At 43.8% G+C, this 23,668-nt stretch overlaps 2 protein-coding genes and 1 pseudogene across 4 annotated transcripts in view; 1 reads left to right on the forward strand and 2 right to left on the reverse strand.

Moving 5' to 3' along the window:
- Nucleotides 1–14,404, reverse strand: part of Ube4a (ubiquitination factor E4A) — a 42,123-nt gene extending 27,719 nt beyond the window's left edge. The window contains exons 1-4 of one of the 2 annotated variants that reach the window (XM_006242938.5): nt 14,233–14,404; nt 11,872–11,968; nt 7,384–7,545; nt 613–843 (exon numbers count right to left, since the gene is read on the reverse strand). In XM_006242938.5, coding sequence (XP_006243000.1) covers nt 613–843; nt 7,384–7,504 — 352 coding nt within the window. In that variant the 5' untranslated portion in view covers nt 7,505–7,545; nt 11,872–11,968; nt 14,233–14,404. 2 annotated transcript variants of the gene reach the window in all.
- Piga-ps1 (phosphatidylinositol glycan anchor biosynthesis, class A, pseudogene 1) lies at nt 3,681–7,545 on the forward strand (annotated as a pseudogene).
- A 2,650-nt stretch (nt 14,405–17,054) lies between the features above and the next one.
- On the reverse strand, nt 17,055–23,570 carry Cd3g (CD3 gamma subunit of T-cell receptor complex). 2 transcript variants are annotated; one of them, XM_006242932.5, is made up of 7 exons: nt 23,294–23,570; nt 21,890–21,913; nt 20,657–20,884; nt 20,062–20,193; nt 17,942–17,985; nt 17,457–17,540; nt 17,055–17,179 (listed from the first exon to the last, which is right to left on the reverse strand). In XM_006242932.5, exons 1-6 carry the CDS (start codon nt 23,511–23,513, stop codon nt 17,475–17,477), a joined length of 714 nt encoding a protein of 237 aa, XP_006242994.2. In that variant the 5' UTR covers nt 23,514–23,570; the 3' UTR covers nt 17,055–17,179; nt 17,457–17,474.
- Between the last annotated feature and the right edge of the window lie 98 nt (nt 23,571–23,668).

The raw sequence follows: 23,668 nt of genomic DNA on the forward strand, positions 1-23,668 counted from the left end.
AAAATTCCAGACACCAGCATTAACTTTAGTGTTGAATTACAGATAGGGCACAGAGGGAAAACCCTTCTGAACCTCTCAGCATCCATCCAAAAAGAAAATGGGGTTAGTTATTCTTTTAAGGAAGAACAGAGACCAACATGGCAGAAGTTAGATCTATTGAAATAATGTTTTTATAGGCCCTGGGTTCGGTCCCCAGCTCCGAAAAAAAAAAAAAAAAAAAGAACCAAAAAAAAAAAAAAAAAGAAATAATGTTTTTAGGGAATTAAAACCTTAGTAAGGTAAACCCTATGTTTTGGGGTACAGGAGTGGGTTTAACTATTAAACATAGGAGTTTTCTTTCTTTCTTTTTTTAAAGATTTATTTATTTTCTGTATTGAGTACACTGTAGCTGTCTTCAGACACACCAGAAGAGGGCACCAGATCCCATTACAGATGGTTGTGAGCCACCATGTGTTTACTGGGGATTGAACTCAGGACCTCTGGAAGAGCAGTCAGTGTTCTTAAGCACTGAGAGCCATCTCTCGAGGCTGACATAGCAGTTTTCTAAGAACCAAAGTAGCTCCTAGCCTGAGCCAAGAGGGAAGAATTCAATGGTGCAAGTCTGCAACTCACTGTTGTCCAGAGTAATGAGGAAGATCCTTTGGATCATGTGATTGATGTTGAGTTGTTCACACATTTCTTGATGTGTCCGGAAAGAGCGGCTGATCTCAGACACTGAGTAGTCAAACTCATCCAGGCTCTCCGACACACTATTATCTGAGTCATCTGGGCTTGCTGGGAGCTCATCTGCCGGAACATGTAGGCTGTTGCACAATGCTCCTTCCTCAGAACCAAACACACTACCTAGAAGGAATGTAATAACAAAAAGGACAATTGCAGGTGTGAAACAAATTATTCATCTCATTAATGAGCAACTTAAGCCAGGCAAGTGCACTCTAGGATTCACAAATTCTGGCTATAAATCTTGCCTTCTATACAGTAATTTTTATTACTTCAACCCATAATTGTACCCCTTCCTGCCAAAATTAGCAACATTACCTAACCAGCAAATCTTAGAGAAAAAAATTACCAAGTAGGTCAAATGACTCTAATTATTTTAAACGTATGCTGTTCCTTAAAGAACAGGTTTGTTTTGGTAACTTTGCACTCGGGAATATATCCTGTAGAAGCATTCCTTGAACCACTGTTCCTTACAAATAACTGCTTAATTCTGCAGTCTTCCACACTCCTGTGCTCATATTCATTTCCATTTTATTAAAAATCCTGTTGTGCTTTTTAGCTGCCTCTCCCTCTTTGGACATTTATTTTGTGCATGAACAATATGTGTTAGTGCGCTTGTGGAGGACAGACGGCAGCCTGCAGCAGCCAGCTTTTTCCTTCTGTATGGGTCCTGGCATTTGAACTCAGGCTGTCAGACTTATGTGGCAGGCACCTTTTCCTGCTGAGCCGCCTCTCGGATTTTTTTAGGATAGATTTTTAAAATGATGTGTACATGTGTATTCTGTGTATGGGGATGTGCGTGCTGAGTCATCTGTCCATCTTTTTTTTTTTTTTTTAAGATTTATTTTATTTATTATATATAAGTACACTGTAGCTGTCTTCAGATACACCAGAAGAGGGCATCGGATCTCTTTACAGATGGTTGTGAGCCACCATGTGGTTGCTGGGAATTGAACTCATGACCTCTGGAAGAACAGTCGGGTGTTCTTAACCACTGAGCCATCTCTCCAGCCCCATCTTTTTTTTATAATGACAGATCAGTACCATACTTTCCCCCCCATATTTTGTATGTGTATGTTTATATGCTATGACATGCATCTGGCGATCACAGAACAGTCTGCGGGAGTCCTTTCTCTCCTTCCACCATGTGACTTCCAAGGACTGCACTCAGGTCATCGGGACTGGAGCCACTGACACACCTCACTAGTTCCTTAACCAGCTTTAAAGATGTACTGACTTATTTTTATGACTATGGGGGTTATGTCTACATGTATACCTACACACCAGCAGAGGGTGTCAATCCCATGGGACTGCAGTTACAGATGGTTGTGAGCCACCATGTGGGTGCTGGGAATTGAACTCAGGACCTCTGAAGCACAGCCAGTGCTCTTAGCCACAGGATCATCTCTTTAGCCTCTCGACTAGCTTTAGTTTAAACAGCAACAATTTTTCCTGTAATTCCTTCTTCATTCCGTTTATTAGTTCTTTGTGTTTTTTGAAACAGGGTCTCCAGTTTTCCCTCACACTCCCCATAAGGTTGATCTAATCCTTCTAATCCTCATCTCTACCACCAAGTTACTAGAGCCAAAGGACTGCACACCCACCTGTTTCTTTTTAATGTGGTTTGGGCTTGCTAGGCGAGAACTTCACCAACTGAACTGTATTTCTGGCCCTACTTTTTGTTTTTCAGAATTGCCCAGGCCAGCCTGAAACTGCGTGGGAGAAGAAGGCCTCACCTCCTGATCTCCTGCCTGAGCCTCTGAGGAGCTGAGATTCCAGGCCTGGACTAGAGGGCCCCGCCCACCGTGTTCCTTTTAATAGTTACACTGTCATGCATTTCTTGCCTTTATTATGACTTATGTAGCCACTTAAACTCCCTGTTCATTCATATTTTTGTAAGACAAATTTGAGAAGTAGAATTGGCTCCAAGAGCTTGAGAACTTCAGGGTGGATGAGACTGCTCAGCAGATAAAAGCATTCGTTGCCAAGCTTGGTGCCTGGAGTTCAGTCCTTGGAAGGAGAGAACTGAACACAGCAAGTTATCCTGTGACTTGCACGCATGCAAGCACGCGTGCGCGCACACACGCTAACTAAATGTAATTCAAACATTTTGAAAGAGCTTAAGTATTTTGAAAGTTAACCTAAGTTATTCTCAGAGAGACTGTTTTTATCTACACCTAGCTGTGAGAATGAGAAAATGTCTCTTTTAATAAAATTTAATCTAATTATAGAGAATAGAGGACTCTACACTGAAAAGAGGGTGCTCAAGGAGGAAAGGCCTACCTAACCACAAAAGAAGATTTAAGCATTGCTCCCCTTCACTAAGGAGAAAGCTGACTGCAATATGAACTCCAAGTGACAGAAGACATATTTTTTAACTGGCTTACACTGAGAACTGATTCCTGAATCAACTCAGCGTGGCCTCTAGAGGAGATGGGCATGGCCAGTGTCCCGCGGTGATGCCTTCCTAAGTTAGCCCTCAAAGTCTTTCCATCAATAGGACCAGCACACATAATTTATGCATGGTGTCTGATTTTTTTTCTACCCAAACATGGGAGGTGTGAAAAGCTCTCTCAGTGAGAGAGGGCCCAAGGTCAAACTGTCACCCACACTTATGGATATCGAAAGGACTCCGTCACCTCACCAACGGCCTTCAAGTTTATTACTTGCCTCTCAGTCATGTACAACCATCTACAGTTGCAACTTTCCTTCACAGTCTACTGCTGCTCAGACGCACATTTGTTCGGGAAAGAATTACAATTGCCTATTCTCACAGTTCATTTTCTGTCAGGACCATGATGCTCTCTTCCATGCCAAGACTCAAAACAGTCTTCATGGACCATTTCCTCTTCGGATTTGCTGATGTCAGCTCTATGCTTACAAACCAAGCTTCTAACTGTACATCTTTGTGTCTCTTATACTAGTAAGGAAAACACTGTTCTAAGAGCAGCACTAAATCCTGAGGGTGTGTCATTCCTAGTGCTATAGATCCTGACTTCACCCCAGAAGCACTCAGGAGGCACGGCAGTGAAATAACCTGCTATCATCAGCACACTTGTTTACAGAACAGAGATGGATCTGCTCAGTGGCATGATACCTGAATTCTGTCAGAAATATCTCAAGTTAACTTGGAGGAGAGGGACCAAAGAGTATAGTCTTGGAAGGAGTATAGGACAGATGCCAACTATATGACAGGTGCATCTTTTGGGAGCTTTGGAATACAAAGCTATCAGAAATGTCTTAGTTCAAGGAATATTTTTTTAACACCTCCCTGTCTGAAGCCTTCTGCATGGTAATCCTGGAAGCCACCAGCTGTGGTGTACAGGTTGTCAGCACCGAGGTTGGTGGGATTCTGGAAGTCTTTTCAGAGAACCTTATTATTTTAGGTGAACCTGCAGTAAAATCTTTGTGTGAAGGGCTAGAAAAAGCTGTTTCCCAAGTGAAGTTGGGGACATTGCCAGCTCCTGAAAACATCCACAGTATAGTAAAGGTGCTCTCCACCTGGTGGGGTGTGGCAGAGAGGACTGAGGTGTACAGGATAGTGAATGGAACCGTGCTGCTGATGCACCAGAGGCTGAACTGGCTCACCTCTCACTGTGGCCCAGTTACAGGCCAGTTTTGCTTTGCTGGCTGTGCTCAGCTATCTCTTCCTCATGAACCTGAGATGGGTCCTGATTCTGTCACTGATGTGGCAATAGGCCACTGGGCCAAAGGGAACCTGGACACATGAATGTCCTTAAGATACAAACGATGAGATCGGTAAGGAATCCAAAAGCAGGTAGAAGTGAGCTGGAATTGTAAACTCTAGACAGTTCTATTAATATAGTTGACAATAATCTTGTTCTTTTGTCTTGGGGCTTCGAAGTTAACTTGTTAAATTATGGTACCTCTGTAGCACTCACTGCTTCTTTTGAGGAGAGCTAACCATTCACACGATTCCTGAGCACGGAAGCTCCTCGCACTTCAGACTTTAGGGAGGAGAGTTCGACCACTGCGGGTGAATGTTTCCGATGACTGAAACCCTTCCAGGGGAGGCCTTTTAACATTACATTTTGGAAGCCCTGGGTGCCAGGTCGTTTTTTGGCCACTCTTAACGTTATACCAACAATTTGACACCCACCAGGCACTTACAACCTTTCTTTAGGGAAGTACAGTTACGAGAACTACTTCAAGTCAAGTTCATGGTTCATATACCTTAACTGGATCCTGAAATCAATCTCATGCATGGGTCCACTCACTAAGTGTACCATACAATCTGAGTAGGCTGCCAGCATGCTTTGAGCATCTTCTGTTTGATGCTGCACTAGGTGGTGCCTGGGACTAAGTGCTAGTTACTGTGAAGTGCCCCAATTTGAGGAAACTGCCCGATCCCACGCCCCAAGAACTGGAGTGTCACTAGGTGGTCACTCCATTATCCTGTGTATATGAAGAGGTTTTGTTTTTTAAGTTCCAGGGGCTGGTACCTACTGTTGATGCTAGCATAGGCAAACCTCCACTTAAAGACAATCATGTATGACTGTTGTGCATGTATGAATGACACGTATGTAGGGTAGAGCAATGTTTTCTGTGTCCTGATCTTGACTGGCACCTCTAGCACACATGGAAACAGGCTGTTCCACCCTGTTACTTACAATTATTTGAAGGTAAAGTGAACATTGAGTAATTTTTAAAGAGATTGTATTGCTTTTGATGCTATAATTATACATGTAAACTGGGGCTATTAAAATATGCTTGTGGTCAAAAAAAAAGATGAGAATGACATTTTAAACAAACAAACAAAAAATTTAATTTTTTATTACATTTATTTAGTGTGTATGTGTGGCTGCATGCTTGCTACCGAGCACAGACAAGGTCAGAGGACAGCTTGTAGTCTTTTCTTTCCTTCCATCATGTGAGTCCCAGGGACTGAACTCAGGACCTCAGGCCTGGGAGCAGGGGCCTTTAGCCACTGAGCCATCTCACCAGCCCCTAACTGTAGCCTTAATGGGTCTCTGTACATTAGTGAGAGACTGGAGTTTTCATCACTTGATATTTAAATTACTTATTACATCTTGTCTTCTAGTCCCCCCTCCCTATTTTCCTTATCAACTGAATTCCTTTAGTGTTTTAAGAACACTTCAGTTTGCCTCTGAGGAGGGCACTCGCAGGAATGCCCTTAGAAGCATAATGCTAGTCACTAGGAACTACACGGGTCTACAGTTGCTTTTCTTCCTTGACAAAATGCTTTTCTGAAAACCTGGACAGACTCTCAGAAGTAAGAGACGCTTCCATGTGCGAGCTCAGCAGACCTGAGCTCAGCATAAGAGGCCAAAGATTCTGGCAGAAAACTAATTGCTGTTGACAGACAGCTTGGACTTGGTGGCAGGAGGAACTCAGTGTAGACAAAATAAGGTGACCAGGTACCAAATAGTAACAGAAGAGCATGTGCCTGCCTTATTCTCAATGCCTACTGCTCACAATGCTCTCAGCTCCGGTCTCAAGCCTGCTTACAGCCAGTTAAAAAGCCGTGCACTTATTTTCTTTCGCTTTATCTATAGTCTTCCTTCCTCCATCCATCTTGCTTTTCTTCTGTTTATTCAACCCCAATCATGAAGCAAGGCCAAAGCTGAGCCACGCCCCTGAACTCTATACTTTGTAGATAAATGTAAGGGAAAACGTAAACTATTTCTTCTTTTATTAAAATAAAAAACACTATTTTTGGGAAAAGGGTGGTCATTTCTATTTTTAAAGATTATAACTCAGGCTGGAGAGATGGCGCAGTGGTTAGGAGCACTGGCTGCTCTTCTAGAGGACCAGGTTCAATTCCCAGCAACCGCATGGTGGCTCATAACCACCTCTAATGGGATCTGGTGTCCATTTCTGGCATTCAGGGGTACATGAACATAGAGTATGTATGTATATATAGTAAAATAAATCTTAGAAAAAGAGATTATGACTCTCCCAGGGACAATGTGCTTTAGAAACGTGAATACTAGAATTAATACAGCAACAGAAAGAAGCTGTACTTGATCTTAAATTCAGTTCCATACGAGGAAAGCCATTTTTCTGGCTAGTGAGAGATTATTCTGAGTTTTGTTTTTCTTCATTTAAAGCAAAGGATTCAACCCTCAGCAGTCTGTTCTCACCGCAGTAAGCTACAAAGGGGGACACTGAGGAGAACCAAAGTTACACTTCACCTGAGAGGTCTTTTAAAGTGCTGGAATTAACAACTCTTCTTTGGTCAGAAAACATTTCTGGCTTATATCTGGTTTCTACAACTGTATGCAGCCTATTTACCACACCACCTTGGTTTCCTATGTTAAAAAGCTACTAACAGACCTTTCCCCCGCCTTGACTAAACAACTCGACAGCTTTGGGATCACAACTGGCTAGGTGTCCTGTGGACCCACCTGTTAGACAGTCTCTTTTTATGTGAGTTGAGAAGACAGGAGAGGGGAAGGTCCCAAACAAAATGAGACACGACAACTAACATCAAACCAACTTTTGCTCTCACCAACAGAGACAGACAGACAGATGGATGGACGGATGGTAAAAGCAAAACAACTTCGGCCCCAAACTTAAGTTCTAATTGTGGTTTATTTCCTAAAGAATCCTTCCTCAGGAAGATCTGGGCAGACCTGGTTCTAGGACGGGGCATCTGCTGCTATTGGCTCCTCTACTTACCAGACTGCTGTTTCAGCTGCTCTTTGTGGATTGCTGCAAACTGCTTGGCATCAGCCAGGGAGCCAAAAAGAGCAGCAAAGGGGTTACTTGAGATGTTGTTGTTATTCTCCTGGTCTGTCATTTCACTTTAAGGTGTCCTCCATCCAGCCCTAGGGGGAGCAGCTATGCAAAGGACAGGAATTAGACTCAGAAAGGCAGATGACAGATGACACAATCACTGTAATATCCCCACCACTGTGTCTTTTCCCACCTCTTGAATATTATGCTTTGGAGTAAGACATGCCAATTCCTGTTCCCAAACTCAAGACATATTTGGCAAGGTAGTTACCAGCTTACCAACTGGACACAGCTAAAACTCAAAAGGCTTAACAGAGAGTGACTGCACTGATGGGCTGCCAGGTCTCCATTTCCTATACCTTGAAGAAAACAGGGTAAACAAAAGAACTACTTCTATTTCCCATTAAATGTAGCACTGTGACAGGACAAAAATTATGGATTTCCCATAAGATTTTAAGCTAGCAGACTAATTTTCATTCACATGGGGAGAACAAGGTGGCACTTGTCATATTATGTAGATGAGGAGGACCTTGAACTCCTAATCCTTCTGCCTCCACCTAGGCGCTAGGATGACAATCATGCCTGACTTGACATTCAGGTTTGGAATACTGAATCAAGGTCAGAGTCAGATTAGCTGTTAGGTTTGCGGGTCTTTCATCCATATTAAATAACCTAATTCTACTTATAGGTTTCAAACTACAGATGTGGGACTGGAGAGATGAGTCAGCGACTTTCTGCATCGGCTATTCTTCTAGAAGCCTTAGTTAGGTTCAGCTCCCAGCATCCACACTGCAGCAGCTCCCTGCTGTCTCTAACTCCAGTCCCCGGCGTCAGATGCTCTCTTCTGGCCTCCATAGGCATAGATGCAGGCAAAACACCATACACATAAACTTAAATAAACTTAAATAGTTAATACAGTTAAAGGGACAGGATTTCATCACATAGCTTAGGTTGGCCTTGAATTCATGCTCCTCCTGTCTCAGCCTTCGGAGCGTAAGGGTTACCGGCATGTATCATGTCTTACTAGTCTTTGTTTGACCTTATAGTAATTTTTACTGCTTATTTTTTATTTTATATTCAAGAAGCAAATTCAATTGTGAGGTAGACTGTCTAACATAAAATAGATAAACCACCTCAAAGATGAGGGGATAGGACTAAAGGAGAAAGAACATTTGATCTACATCTAGTTAATTCATTAATTGGTCTGTATGTTAAGACAGGGCCTCACTATAAAGCTGAAGCTTCCCTGGAACTCGATGGCTTGCCTCAAACATACGATGATCCTGCCTCTGCCTCTGGAGCCCTAGAGTTATAGGAGTGCATTACCATTGCATGGTCTTCCCAAGGCTGGCCTGAATTTGTGAACCTTCAGTTCATTCTTCATAGAATCACACTTACAAAAGCTAATACAAGTTGGAAAAGTTAGCCTTAATCACTGGAGGAAGAGAGTTTGTATCACTTCTTGGCACTTCTGAGCTATTTCCATCATTTGCTTCATGGCCTCTGCTATTTTTCCTGCATAAGAGCTAAAAGCTAATTAGCTAGTGACAGCCAGCCAGGCCAGGCTCCTCTCAGGATGGTGCAGGGCTTTCCTACTCCAGGGAAACCATCTGCTAGATGCTGCTTTACTTCTTTCTTTCTTTCTATAACGTATATAATTGCATTTAATAAAAATTATATTTTATGTTAGAATTAACAGTTCTTGAGAGGACTTTCATCTATGCAATCAGAGAATAAGTTGAGTTCTCCCTTGATTCATGCGATGCCATCCTGAACTATCTGTTGGCAAGCTACCACTGTCCCTCTACCCCAGGTATCCTGCAATCTAGAAGACAGCAGGAAGTATAGTAAATTTTTGTTATTTTGGCTTCAGAATATCACCACCTTTTCCCTCAATACAATACACTTAAGTTTTCCCTCTGAGTATCAATTCCACTTAAGACATATGTTCAGATCTCATCCGCAAGCTCCCGGAAGGAGCAGAGAGGACAAAGTGACGGATCCAAGAGTGGGCCAAAACTCTACAAGGCTTATGGGAACTGTAAACAATGTCTTTGTGCTGAATCTGTAGAGAAGGGAACTCTTGCTTCTTTAGTTGCTAGGTCAGCAAAACACAAGCCTAGAGTCGCCACCTTTACACCACCTACAAGATTCCTACCCCCAAATGAAGCCAACCGCACAGGAAAACAGAATATTTTAGACTTTTCAGTTATAAGAGTCAACAATAAAAGTTTGAGGCACACATATATGCAGGCAAATTCCATAATGACATGAGCCACTGTGAAGTCTGTATACATGTACATGTGCGTAGAGGGATATAAGTGTGTGGCAACGAAACTACACGAGCCAGTGTAAAGTATCTGTGCGTGTGTGGCATACATGTATGCAAGTATGGAGGCCGATGGAGGATGCTGGGGATCTCCCTCTGTCACTCTCCTTATTCCCTTGAGACAGGGTCTTACTAAACCTGGGGCAAAGATGACAGCCAGCTAGCACTACCAATCCTCCTGTCTCTACTCCCCATAGTGCTAGGGTTACAGGTATACATGTGGACACATCTAGCGCTTTATGTGGGTGTTGAGGATGTGAACTCAGGTTCTGTTTGTGTGTCAGTAGCTCTTATCCACCCACTAAGTCGAGTCTCCCTGTGTAGCCCAGGCTGGATGTCCAGTGATCCTTCATCTCAGTCTCCAAGTGCTAAGATTATAGGCAAGTATCGCAACGCCTGGCTCGAATTATTTTATATTTTTAAAAATATAAATGAATGATCCAGATCATTAGATAGGAGACAATGATCTGCATCATATATATAAAAAGAAAGCTGAGAGCCAGGAACACAGAACATAGGACACAGATTCTCAAAACTATCAAGAGTTTAGTGTCACTAATGGCATCGTTTCCTTCTTAATTCTATCCTCTTCCATTATACAAAGAAGCTAACTTTTTTTTCTTTTCTTTTTTTTCTGGAGCTGAAGACTGAACCCAGGGTTAAATCCCCAACCTAACTTTTTTTCTTTTATTGGATTTTTTTAATTTAAATTTTAGATATTATCCCCTTTCCTGGTTTCCCCTCCAGAAAACCACTAATCCATCCCTCTCCCCCCTGCTTCTATGAGGGTGCTTCCTCACCCCCCCCAACTCCCTCCCACCTCCCCGCCCTGACATTTCCCTACACTGGGGCATCAAGTCTTGACAGGACTAAGGGTCTCTTCTCCCATTGAGCCTGACAAGGTCATCCTCTGCTACATAGGCGGCTGGAGCCATAAGTCCCTGTGTACTCTTTCGTTAGTGGTTTAGTCCCTGGGAGCTCTAGCTGGTTGATATTGTTGTTCTTTTGGGGTTACAAACCCCTTCAGCTCCTTCAGTCTTTTCTCTAACACAAGCTAACTTTCAATTACATCTTTCCCCTGCTTATAATGGAATTTTAAAACTTCTACAATGCACTCCTGGCAGATCAACTTTGCTAGCCTTTAGGACCCTTGAGGACAAATTCATATCTGATTATTCTTTCTTCTGTGTCTGAATCTATCCTCCAAACCACAACGTTTGAGCAAATGTTCACGGAGAGTCTTACTCTTCCAAGTGATTACTCCTGAGCTGCTTGTAACCACATCATTACTCAAAATCTACTTCAAGGTACAGACTTATTACATCTGGAGATGCGGCAGCAGGTCAGGCGCTCAGGCCAGATACTGGCTCTTCAGGACCTATGCATGTGTAGAACGGAGAATGAAAATGAGCCTGTTGTCACCTCAAATGCTGCTTTAACTGTCAGCTTTAACTGTCAACTTAACAGAGTCTAGAGTCATCAGAGGGGAAAGCCTTGAGATTGCCCAGATCAGATACTTCTTTGGCGGAATTGTCTTGACTGATAATTGATGCAGGAGGGCTCAGTCCCCATGAGCGACACTGTTTCCTGGGTAGGTGGTCCTGGGATGTATAAGGAAGCTAGCTACTGGGGCTGGAGATGGCTCAGTGGTTAAGAGCACTCATTTCTCTTCCAGAGGTCCTGAGTTCAATTCCCAGCAACCACAAGGTGGCTGGCAACCTCTTCTGGTATGTCTGAAGGCAGTGACAATGCACTCATCTACATAAAATAAGTAAGTCAGTCTTACAAAACAGAAAGAAAGAAAGAAAGCTAAGCACCAGCCAGCCCACAGCATCCCTCCAGTTTGTGCTTCAAGGTCTTGCTTGAATTCTTGCCCTGACTCGCCTCAGTGATGGGCTGTGACCTGCAAATGCACAAATAACCCTTTTCCTCCTTTGAGTTGCTTTTGCTTTATAACAACAACAGAAAGAAGACTAGAAAGACTGTTACAAACAAAACAAGGTTTTGCCTACCCCACTGAAATCATCTTTCTTACATTTACTTAAAATCAGTACAGAGAATTTCCTTCTTTAGAAGCAAGGCTAAATCGTGTGACAACTTACAGGAAAAAAGGAGGGTTGATCGGTCACCTGTTGAGAACCTCGGTGGAGATCCCAGGTTAGACTTAGTCATTGAGCTTACACATGAAAATAAAAGTACCTAGAGAGAAAAGAGAGGTCTGGTAAAATGGACCCTTGATATCTGGTTTGGCTTAATACTCACTTTACCTGTTTTAAATTTCCCACCTTGAGTTGAGTGGTGCGTACTGCAATCCTTGCATTTGGGAAGTGGGAACAGGAGGATCTTGATGTCAAGGCCGGCCTGGGCTACACAGTGAGACTCTGACTCAGAAGTAAGTAAGGGGTTGAAGAAATGGCTCTTTTGGAGAGTTTACTGCTCTATCAGAGGACCAGAGTTTGCACCCCAGTACCTAAAACAGGGCAGCTCGCAAATGCCTGCAATTCCAACTCTGAGGAACCTGACAACTCCCTCTGCTCTCTGTGGGCATCCACACACTCTTACAGATACACATCCATAAATAAATTCTTTAATAAGAAAGCAAGAAAGAGACGGAGGGAGTAATTGAGGGAAGGAAAGAGGTAGGGGGTGGGAGGGAGGGAGGGAGGGGAAGAGGAGAGAGAAGGAGGTGGAGATGGAGGAGAGGAGGGAGAGGGAGAGGGAGAGGGAGAGGGAGAGGGAGAGGGAGAGGGAGAGGGAGAGGGAGAGGGAGAGGGAGAGAAATGGCTCAGTGGTTAGGAGCACTTGCTGCTCTTTTAAAGGACCAGAGAATATAGTTTCTAGCACTCACGTTAGTCAGCTTACAGCTTTCTGTAACTACAGTTCTTGGGGATCCTATACCCTTTACTTTTGTGGGCATCTGCACACATACAGCATGCACACACAGAAACACATATGTACATATAGGTAAAACTAAAGAATTCTTTTCAAAGAGAAACAGTAATGATAATAAAAACAAATCCCTTGTTTTCAGTTGCCACACCCATACCACACCCACTCTCTTGTTAGCCTTTGGGGTGGCACAAATACCAGCTCCCCAAAGCCTTTGGATTTGATTCGTCTTTGGTTAGTAATTTATTTCTATATCCCTGCTGCAAAAGTCTACATATCTAAGAAGTGTCTACCAGTGGACCCATCAAATTCTCTCATTCTCTCTTGATTCAAAGTTTTACTTAAATAGAGTGCTGCTAATCTTTTAAGGCCACTATTGGTTCCTGTGAGCTTACAGATATTTAAGATCATAGACATGGTCCAGTTTTTTTTTTTTTTTTTTTTTTTGGTTCTTTTTTTCGGAGCTGGGGATCGAACCCAGGGCCTTGCGCTTCCTAGGCAAGCGCTCTACCACTAAATCCCAACCCCAGACATGGTCCAGTTTTAAAGTAGAACTATAGATAACACTGAAAAACAGATGGCTAAAGCCAAGCTCTATGGGTAAGGTGGGGTGGAGTCCTGTGCTAGAGTACTTAGTATGTAGGAAGGCTTGGGTTCTAACCCCAGCAACTCCCTACCCCAAGCCCAAATTAAGCTGTATTAAATCGTACCCCATAAAGTCTCTATTTTGGAATTTAAAAATATTCCCAAAGCAACATATGTACGTGGAAATACCTTCAGTGCTACATTGCATGTCGTAATATAAATCCTTGCAATACCTTTATCTGCAAGCTAGGATCTCATCAGGTGAAACACATACATGCCCGGAAACAAAACAGAACACAACAAAATAAACAAAACCGCCTCCAACAAAACCTGGCATTCCGTCTTGGGTCCCATTTTATCTCACATTGTCTTCTCTCTGAGATCAAAAAAAGTCAATGACATTGAGACTAAACCAATTCTTACTCTAGGAGATAAAAATGGATCAAAAAATAACAACACTAAAGACCAAACTTCTGAGTTGTGGTGAAAAATGACTTCTCGACCCAAGAAAAACTCGAGCAGAATCCAGAAGAGCTACAGCTGCGAACCCATCACTCGCCTTAAACGTCAACATCTTGCTACATGCGCTCTATTGTATGACTCGAGCTTCATTTTGTCTCTTTGGCATCTGGCACTGTCGTTCACTCTTCACATTTATTCTTTGGGTTCAGTAAGAAATTCGTAGGCAGGAGGGAGACCCACCCACCCTGCGCCAGATCCTAGATAAAAGTCAAAAGACAGCCACAGTCCACACTCGGGCCTTTTCTAGCAGGGACTTGGCAAAGAAGAGGGAAATGTGCAGAGCCACCGGATGCTGCAGCACGGTAAGGGTTTCCAGATTAGACAGGGTCGAAGTCCAAGAGGGACCTAGGTCAGGCAAGCACTGGAGAACAGCAAGCATGCAGAGGTCTGGACTGGCAATTGTTTTGGAGAAAACCCGGGCCCACAGTCTTAAGACTCTCCTCCCGTCAAGATACCCTCCCTCTTACCAGAGCCTGAAAGGGCAGGAACGACACCTCAGAGCTACAGCGACCAAAAGGTTCTCACTTCCGACTCAACAAGGCAACCGGAGCTGACATCATCGCTGAGCGCCGAGCCTGTTGGATCTCTACCTCGCGCCGGAAGTAGGGCGTTGTCGGTCCTCTTCCACTAATGACAGGCAAAACACGGATGAGGCGCACGCGCACGCTTGCTGGCAGCTAGCAGGGGGCGGGCCGGAAGTGGCTTTGGGATTGGGCTAGGCAACAGGGCGGGGGCGGGGCGGGGCGGGGCGGGGCGGGGCGGGGCGGGGCGGGGCGGGGCGGGGCAGGGCTGGCGATGGCTCAGTTTGTTTTGGAGTTTTGTGGAATATGAGGCTGGACCTTGGAAATCCATCTCTTGAGGGCCGATACAATATTGTGGTCTCTGGCTCTGCACACGGACTGTGGCTTTCTGCTATTTTACGCTCCCACCGGTCCTATGGTTTTTTTGGAGCCCTTTCACTCTTCTCGGCTTAGAAGCTATTAACAATACCAACAATGACAATGTATAAGAAGTTTTGAGCAGGTATTAGGTGCCAGGCAGTGTGCTATTTTGAGTTGGACTTAGGTTTATTTATACAACGGTAGCAGTATACATCCTACAAATCTGGTTGATTCTTAGTTTTTAATTTTTAAAAATTTTATGAGCGTTGATCGATGTTTTGCCTGTATGTCTGCGTGAGGGTGTCAGATCCCCTGGATATGGAGTTACAGACAGTTGTGAGCTGCCATGTGGGTGCTGGGAATTGAATCTGGGTCCCCTGGAAGAGCAACCAGTGTTCTTTTGAGCCATTTCTCCAGCCTTGTTTCTTAGTTTTAATAAGGAAAATGAAAATTAAAACTAGAGTGGGACATGATAGGGCATGTTATAATTCTAGCACTTGGGATGTAGAGGCAGGAGAATTGGGCATCCAAGGTCATCCTCTGCTATCCAGTGAGTTGGGGCTAACCTAGGGTTACTTTAAACCAACCAACCAACCAACCAAAAACCTACCCTATCCTGAGATACCCTCTTTAAAAATTATATTGGTGCAGCAAGAGATTGACAACATAGACGCATAGGAGTAACAGGCACCTGTTTTGCTGTACTTGGTAGTGTATATCTGTGTAACTGCTATGAAGTGAGATTTAGTTTAATTAAATTACAGGTTTAGATATTTTTCAACTATGCCTTTTATTCCTAATTTATTCCTAATACTTTACACATGTTCAAAGTGACATTTATTGTTAAAGCTAAAACAAAGTCCTAACAACAACAAAAAATAAAAACAAACAAACAAACAAACAAACAAACCAAGACAGAAGACAATGTTGTCTCAGACATGGTCCCCCAAATGCAACAAAACCTATAAAATGGAATTCATCAAAAAGACTTTTGCATTTCAAAAGTCACCATTAAGGAAGTGAAGTTGGGGCAAAGATTAATATTGTATGTCATGTAAAAAGCGACTGCTTCGAGCTGAAGGGACGGCTCAGCGGTTAAGAGCGCTGACTGCTTTCCCAAAGGAGGCAGGGTTCAAATTCCAACGTGCGCCTAGCAGCTCCCAACACTAACTCCAGTCTTAGGAATACAATGCCCTCTTCTGGCCACCCTCGGCTCTGCATGTGTGTCGTGCAAAGAGACCTACAGCCCAAACGTCATATACACAAAATAAAAATAGTACAAAATAAATATTGATGTGGCTATATTGAAGTAGCAGCAAATACTGTTGAAGATTAAAGATTCATAAAAACAAAAAGCTGTCTTGTTGGTAGGGATGTAAAAACGATGCTGTAAGTTTAGAAAAGAATTTGGCAGTTTCTTTAAGAGCTAAACGTGAATTTGTCCTATGATCTGGCAATTCTTCATTCCTAGGCCTTTACTCCAGAGAAATGAAATTATAGTTGCACAAAGAGCCTTGCAGGCTTGGCTGTGGTGGCACAAGCCTTTAAGTCTAGCACTTGGGAGACAGAGGCAGATGAATCTCTGTGAGTTCAGGGCCAGCCTGGTTTACAAAGAGAGTTCCAGGATAGCTAGGGCTACACAGAGAAACTGAGTCTTGAAAAAAAAACCAAACCAAAACCCAAACAGAACATTGCAAAAGAATGCTCACTGAGGCAAGTAATGAAAGCATCCAGATGTCCTTGACTGGGAAATGGACAAGCAGTGGATGGCCCACAAAATGGCTTCTCAGCAACAAGCAACAAAATACATGTATACTAGGAGTTCAAGGCTAGCTAGATAACAAGACCCTGCTCTAAGAGGTGAAAAACAAGCTAAAGATTTATAAAGATAGCCTCACGACATAGATGAGCCCAGGAAACTTGCTAAAAGACACAGCGGCTTCAAATTATACAATTTTCTACAGAATAAAGGAAAAGGAAACTTGAAGACACAGATTTGTGCCTACTTGGGGTTGAGAGTCAGCACAAGGGTCATTAAAATGGTAAGGATATCTTCAACTTGAATTACGATGGGGTGAATTTACTAAAAACTACTGAAAACAGGTGAAATCACTTAAAATGGGTAAATATCATACATCAGTTATATAACATACAAGTTTTATTCTTACAGTTTTTATTTTATGGGCTTGATGTTTGCCAGCACACATGTGTATCACATGTATGCCTGGTGCCTTACGAGGTCAGAAGAGGAATTAGATTCCTGGGACTGGATTTATATACTATTCTAAACCACCATGGGGGTGCTCTTAACTGCTGAGCCATTTCTCCAGCTCAATGCAATTTTTTTAAGGACAATATTTGGGGGGGGGTGTCTGGGAATCGCAGAACAAACCACTCAAACACTGATCTCAGTCAAATAGGGATGGTTTATTACTTATCACACTGAGTGAGGGTGGGTACCAGTGCCATCAGGTAGATCATAGCCAAGGTTGATGATGTAATAGGCAAGACAGTCCTTCATCACAAAGGAAATCTGTGGATGTTTGAGAGAACTTAGTGAGGCTAAGAATAATTTTCAGCATCCGTGACTTGAGGTCCTGCTTTCAGAGGACTTACAGATACATGCAGCACACAGCACCCATTCATTCTTAAGTCTAGGCAGTCAGTCCTGGTACCAGCATCTTTAAAAAAGACTCCACAGTCAACTCCCGCCCTTTCCCATCCTTATTGGAAAGAGATTGAGCAGCAACTAGGAAGCATGCAGACCCTGCAGAGGCACTGCCCTGATCAGTGATGAGGAACCCACTTACTCTGAATTCCTGCTGAGTTCACTTCTTTCTCACTTGGTTTCCTTGGAGACGGCTGTACTGTTCATATTCCCGGTCCTTGAGGGGCTGAAGAGGACAGCAGCAGCATCAACTTATTGCTCTATCCATCATTAATTAATATGAAGCATAGTAATTGAATATTTTTATGAAAAAAACCTTAGGATGACTGTTTCACAGCTCTAGGAGCCAAAAACGAATGAGGAGAGGAAGACCACATGGAGTTTCTTTGGGTGGTTCTCTCAGTCAGTGCGTTCTTGAGCTTTTACCCCCATGAGATCCTCATCCCTGTCTCTTAGCCTTTCTCTTTATTTCTCTCCCATGCTATCCCACACAGCGACCATTGCGTTGTGTGGCGTGCCATAATTAGCATCTCATCCCTGCAGTAGCTCTCCAAATAACTTGCCTCCAGGCCCAGAGATCCACCCCAACCGACCAAAGCAATGTTTTTCTCATCCCTGCTTCTTTACCTGGTAGACCTGTTCATTTTGCAACAGAGTCTGCTTGTCTGAAGCTGCAGAAAAAAATAGAGAAAATATATATTCAAAGACAGAATGATAATAAATTGAATTATTCACATAATAATTCTAAGTAGAAAAGGTAGCAGAAGAATACGGACCACTTCCAAAAGTCAAAAGAAACTACACACAAGAATATATATGGCGCAAGTCCATTTTCTACAAAAACTAGAACGAAGCAAAACAGCTCTGTGGTCAGGATAGTGCTTATGCTTAGGGACAGGTGGTGGCTGGAAGTGACCATCAGTGGGACGTCTATGGTGTTGGTAATGTGCTGTCTCTTAAACTGTCAGATGCATGAGTACATTTACTTTGTTCACTTTTTTTTAGCTATATTATTGTGGTTCACTTTTCTATATGTAGACTTCTGGAAGGACTGGGGGTGTAGATCACTTGGTTGAGTGTTATCATGTGTGAGGTCATGAGTTCGAGGCCCGACACTGCATATACCGGGTTTTATAACATATACTTGTGAACTGGAAGCTTGAGGTCATCTTCAGCTACATAAAACTCTCTCTCTTTTTAAAGAATGTTTTCCTTTCTTCTTTCCTTCCTTCTTTCTTTCTTTCTTTCTTTCTTTCTTTTCTTTTCTTTTTTTTTGGGGGGGACAGGATCTCACAATGTAGCCCTGGCTGACCTGGAGCTCTCTATGTAGATCAGTCTAACCTTAAACTTAAAGTGATCCTCCTCTCTCAGCTTCCCAAGTGCTAGGATTGTAGATGTGAGCCTGAGTGCTAGGGTTGTAGATTGGCTTCAATAAAGAAGTTTGTCTTTTTGAGACAGGGTTTCATGACATAATCCTTATCTGGCCTGAAACTTGATATTTGGATAACACTGGCCTTAAACTCACAGAAATCCCCCTGCCTCTGCCTCTGGAGTGTTGGAATTAAAGGTGTGTGCCATTATGCCTGTCTTCAGCATAGCATTAAAACAGATAGATAGATAGATAGATAGATAGATAGATAGATAGACAGACAGACAGACAGGCAGATAGCCAGACAGCCAGACAGACTGATAGACATGGAGGAAGAGCATGGTAACTCGTGTCTCTAATCTCAGTCCTTGGGAAGAACACCACAGATTTGAATCAGCTTGACCTACACAATGAGTTCTACCCAGGGCTACAGTATGGAATCCTGTCTCAGAAAACAATAACAACAGCAACAGAAAAGAAAAAGAAAAAGGAAAAGAAGAAGAAAAAGAAAAAGAAAAGGAAAAGAAAAAGAAAGGCCAAATTTTAGGCCAGGCAAATATTCAGGGATAATCGGAGACACCTTTCTTATCATTACTTCCTATCCCACAGAGACATAAGGTCATCGATTATTTTAATTCACAATATGCACTGACTCAGTCTCCCCACTGGCTCTATTTTGACAAGAAGGGAGGCAAGGGTTTAGTTGGTCCTATCTCTCAGAGAAGGACATTCTTTTACTTCTTGTATCTTCCAGCACACGGACATGATCTCAAGGCTTCACACATAACATGTAACACTGAGCTATATCCCCAGCTTGTTTGCTTGCTTGCTTGTTTGTTTATTGAGACAGGATCTCCTGTAGCCTAGTGACTTTGCACTCACTACATAGTCTTGTACGACCTTGAGCTTTGGATCTTCCAGTCTTTGCCCCTCAAATCCTGGGATTCCAGGGTTATGACACCATGCCAAGTTTTATTCAGTGCTAGGGTCTGAATCCAGAGCTTGATCGAGCTAATTAGGTGTTCTTCTAACAGAGCTACATCTCCAGCTCCCCCCTCTGCCATTTCAGACAGGCTCTTATGTAGACCTGGCTGGCCTCAAACTCTGTATGTAGCTGAAGATAACCTTGACTTTCTGAAGGTTGGGATGGTAGGTATATGCCACCACATCTGATGCGTTGAACCTTAGGCATCCTGCAAACCAGGTAAGCACTTTACTAACTGAAGTATATTTCCAGGCCCTAGCCTTTTACAAATTTTATTTTAAGACAGGGTATGGCTCTGTTGCCTTGGCAGGCCTTGAACTTAGGGCCCTCCTGCTTCTGCCTCCCGAGTGCCTAGGGTTACAAGCAAGTACCACCACATGTAGCTTCTTTTACCTCTTGACTGGCGAACTCCATCCTGTCCAGCAATGAAGTATACACCAACAGCAAGGAAGAAAATGCTGATGATTTCAGCGAAGATAAAGCCGGACACAGTGCCCATATTTAGCTCAATGCAGTTCTCACACACTGTGGGGAACAAGGCAAGGGGCAGAGGCAGACCTCTTTCAGGATGGAAGCATTCTTGCATGCTCTTGTCCTCCTGCCCACCAGCACTAATGCCTCCTTCCAGTTTTCATCTTTGGAAAGTCCCTGGAAGTCTAAACAGGTCTACAGTCAGGAGCTAGGTGGGGAAGGAATACCTGCTCTCCACTTTCTACAGACCTTCCCTCCTCTATGTTTCACATCAATTCCGGGTCCCCTCCTCCTAACTGACTTATGCTCTAATCCATGAGGTCCACCCAAAGGTTAAGCAGGTTGTACAGGGATATGATTCTTTAAGGAGCTGTAGACTGGTTGATATAAAACACAGTCTAGCCACTATTCCCACAGATCACTGCTCAGCATCAATTCCCGCCTGTCCTGGATGGTAAGTCCCCGGAACAGTAAGTACTGCTGGCTTCCCAGCAGACATAGCGAAGGGGTCACATACGTCTGTAGTACACTTGCAGGAGCTGCGACTTCTTCTTTGCTCCTCGGCACTGATACATGCCTCGAGGGTCTTTGGCACCGTTGCCCAGATTCCACGTGCTTTTAGTTGCATTTGGAGGACTTATTCTGTGCCCATCTTTAAGCCATGTGATTGTCTTCTCATTCAAGTCACAAGTCAGAAGTACAGAGCCATCTCCTTGGCTGTCATCCACTTTTACCAAATGCTTTTCTGAAAAGGGAAAAATTGTGATTCTGTTACAGGTCTTCGTAATTGACAGGAAGAGATCATTAGAACACCTTTGTTTCCTTCTTTCTTTCTGTTTTTCTTTCTTTCTGTTCTCCTTCCTTCCTTCCTTTCTTTCTTTCTGTTCTTCTTTCTTTCTTTCTTTCTTTCTTTCTTTCTTTCTTTCTTTCTTTCTTTCTTTCTTTCTTTCTTTCTTTCTTTGAGACAGGGTTTCTCTGTGTGGCCCTGGTTGGCCTGGAACTCACTTTGTAGACCTGTCTGGCCTTGAACTCACAGAGATCCTCCTGCCATTGCCTCTCAGTGCTGGGATTAAAGAGCATCTCCAGCTGTTAATGTGCATACAAATCACATGTGGATCACGCTAGAATTTCAGGTCTTATTTAGTGGTTCTGGGGGCTGAGACCTGTTATTAACACGCTCCTGGGTGATGCTAATGATGCTGGCTCACATATTTTGAGTCATGACTCGCTTCTACTGCAAGAACCAGACAATTCACTGCTGAGGTCCAGGAAAGCTGCCCAGAATGGGTCCTAGTAGGACATTGCTTTGGTTGATAGTGGAAATGTCAGTTCTTCACCTCTTACCACGTCATCTTTTCAAAATTGTTCCCTTTCTAAATCACGAGACTATTGCTTAAAAAAAAAGGATGAATGAGTGAATGTGTTTGTGTGTGTGTGTGTGTGTGTGTGTGTGTGTGTGTGTGTGTGTAAGAGAGAGAGAGAGAGAGAGAGAGAGAGAGAGAGAGAGAGAGAGAGAGATGTACAGGTGCTCACAGAGGACAGAGAGGGTGTTGGATATTCTAGAACTGGAGTAGCAGGCAGTCGTGAGCCATCCCATGTAGATGCTAGAAACTGAACGTAGGTCCTCTGGAAGAGTGGGAAGTTCTCCTGACTTCTGAGCCAGCTCTTCCTCCCCTGAGACCACTGTAGGAAGCCATACTTCTGTGGAGTTCTTCAGAATTTGAGAATAGAGAGAAACCATTTCTCTTACCTTGTTTTTGCTGGGCCATGGTGCCTGTAAAAACAGAAGAAAAAGAAAAGATCAGCTGGGCACAGAGTTGTTCTGGTGGGCCAGGGCATTTGTGTGATCATATGAGGTCAAGATCGAGAGAGATGCTAATCGGCGGCCATGGCTGTATCTGTGCTTCTTTCCTGGATATAGCCCGAATTACCAAATTGAATTACACTGTGTTTAATCGAACACGACTGTGTTTGATCTTTGGTCTACCTTTCTGGGTGGGGCTTCCTTCCTTCTTTGCTTCCTTCTCCCCTCTTCCTCCCTCCCTCCCTCCCTCCCTCCCTCCCTCCCTCCCTCCCTTCCTCCCTCCCTTTCTTTCTTTCTTTTTTTTCTTTCTTTTTTTCAGAGCTGGGGACCGAACCCAGGGCCTTGCGCTTCCTAGGCAAGTGCTCTACCACTGAGCTAAATCCCCAACCCCTCTCTTTCTTTCTTTCTTTCTTTCTTTCTTTCTTTCTTTCTTTTCTTTCCTTCCTTCCTTCCTTCCTTCTTTCTTTCTTTCTTTCCTTCCTTCTTTCTTAAGATTTACCTTATTTTTAGTTGTGTGTATCTGTGCATAGACATCGGAACAAGACCATGTGTGCATGAGAATTCAGCTTCTTGTGGAGGCCAGAGGCGTAAGATCTCCTGAAGCTGGAGTTGCCTAGGGTGGAAACTGACCTCGCCAGACTCTGAACTCCTGAGAACAGAGGAGGCCTTTGTTTATCTTTTTACTCTGGAGTCTCAGATATCTGGATCTCACCAGGCTTGTTGAGCAGCTAAGCAGCTTTGTGGACAAATAGTCCTCGGGTCCACCGTATACACCCTTTTCTCCCAATTTCCTTATCTGGACTGGGCTGGGCTGTGTGTGTGTGTGTGTGTGTGTGTGTGTGTGTGTGTGTTATGTGTGTGTGTGTGTGTGTGTGTGTGTGTGTGTGTGTGTGTGTCTAAATGACCAGAATGTGGTGATTTCTAGAGGATGACTGGCCTACAAGGAAGCCCAGGAATCCATCATCAGCCTCTGCCTTCCTACTGCTGACGTGATTAAAAAATGTGGCCCACACTCTCATTTGCAGTGGCTTCTAGGGACCGAATTCTTGCAGCAAATGTCTAACTGCCTGAGCTGTCACTCCGGCTGCACTTGCTCTTTTCAGCTACTTTCGAGTCTAAGATGGCGACAGCGAAATCCTCTCCCCAGCCAATTTAGCCCTCTGGACCCTGTGCTTCTTTCCAGCACAGAACAGGTGGAGGCTTCATTTTTTGCCTCTGCTTTTTTGACTTCTAAGATGACAGGTGAAGATGGCTCAAGGTTCATGAGGATTCCAATAACCCTGCCTCCCTGCTCAGGCCTTCTTCTCATGAGCCTTCCCAATGCGGTCAGACACATGAGTAAACTCTTACCTTGAAGAAGAGAGATCACCAGGAAGAGGCCAGCCAAACCCTTCCCCTGCTCCATGTTAGTCTCTTTGCTTCTCCAGTAGAAGTGTCGAGAGTTCCTTAGTAGCCGGCCACCCAGCCACCCAGCCGCCCAGCCGCCCAGCCACCCAGCCACCCAGCCACCCAGCCACCCAGCCGCCCAGCCGCCCAGCCTGTGCAGCAGCTGCCTGGCTCCGCCCAGCATCCGTTGAGCTGGGTCTCTGAGTAGAGGCAACACCAGGTGTCCCCAGCCTCTACTGCAGAGTGTGGGGAGCAGGGGCCCCAGCAGGGGTGCTGATGCCCTGGCATATCTCTTGTTTTCTCTTCCTGTTGTTAAGGCTTGCAGGAAAGCAGGTGGCA

The sequence above is a fragment of the Rattus norvegicus genome, chromosome 8 (genome assembly GCF_036323735.1).
Source record: "Rattus norvegicus strain BN/NHsdMcwi chromosome 8, GRCr8, whole genome shotgun sequence".
In the NCBI taxonomy this organism is placed as follows: Eukaryota; Metazoa; Chordata; class Mammalia; order Rodentia; family Muridae; genus Rattus; species Rattus norvegicus.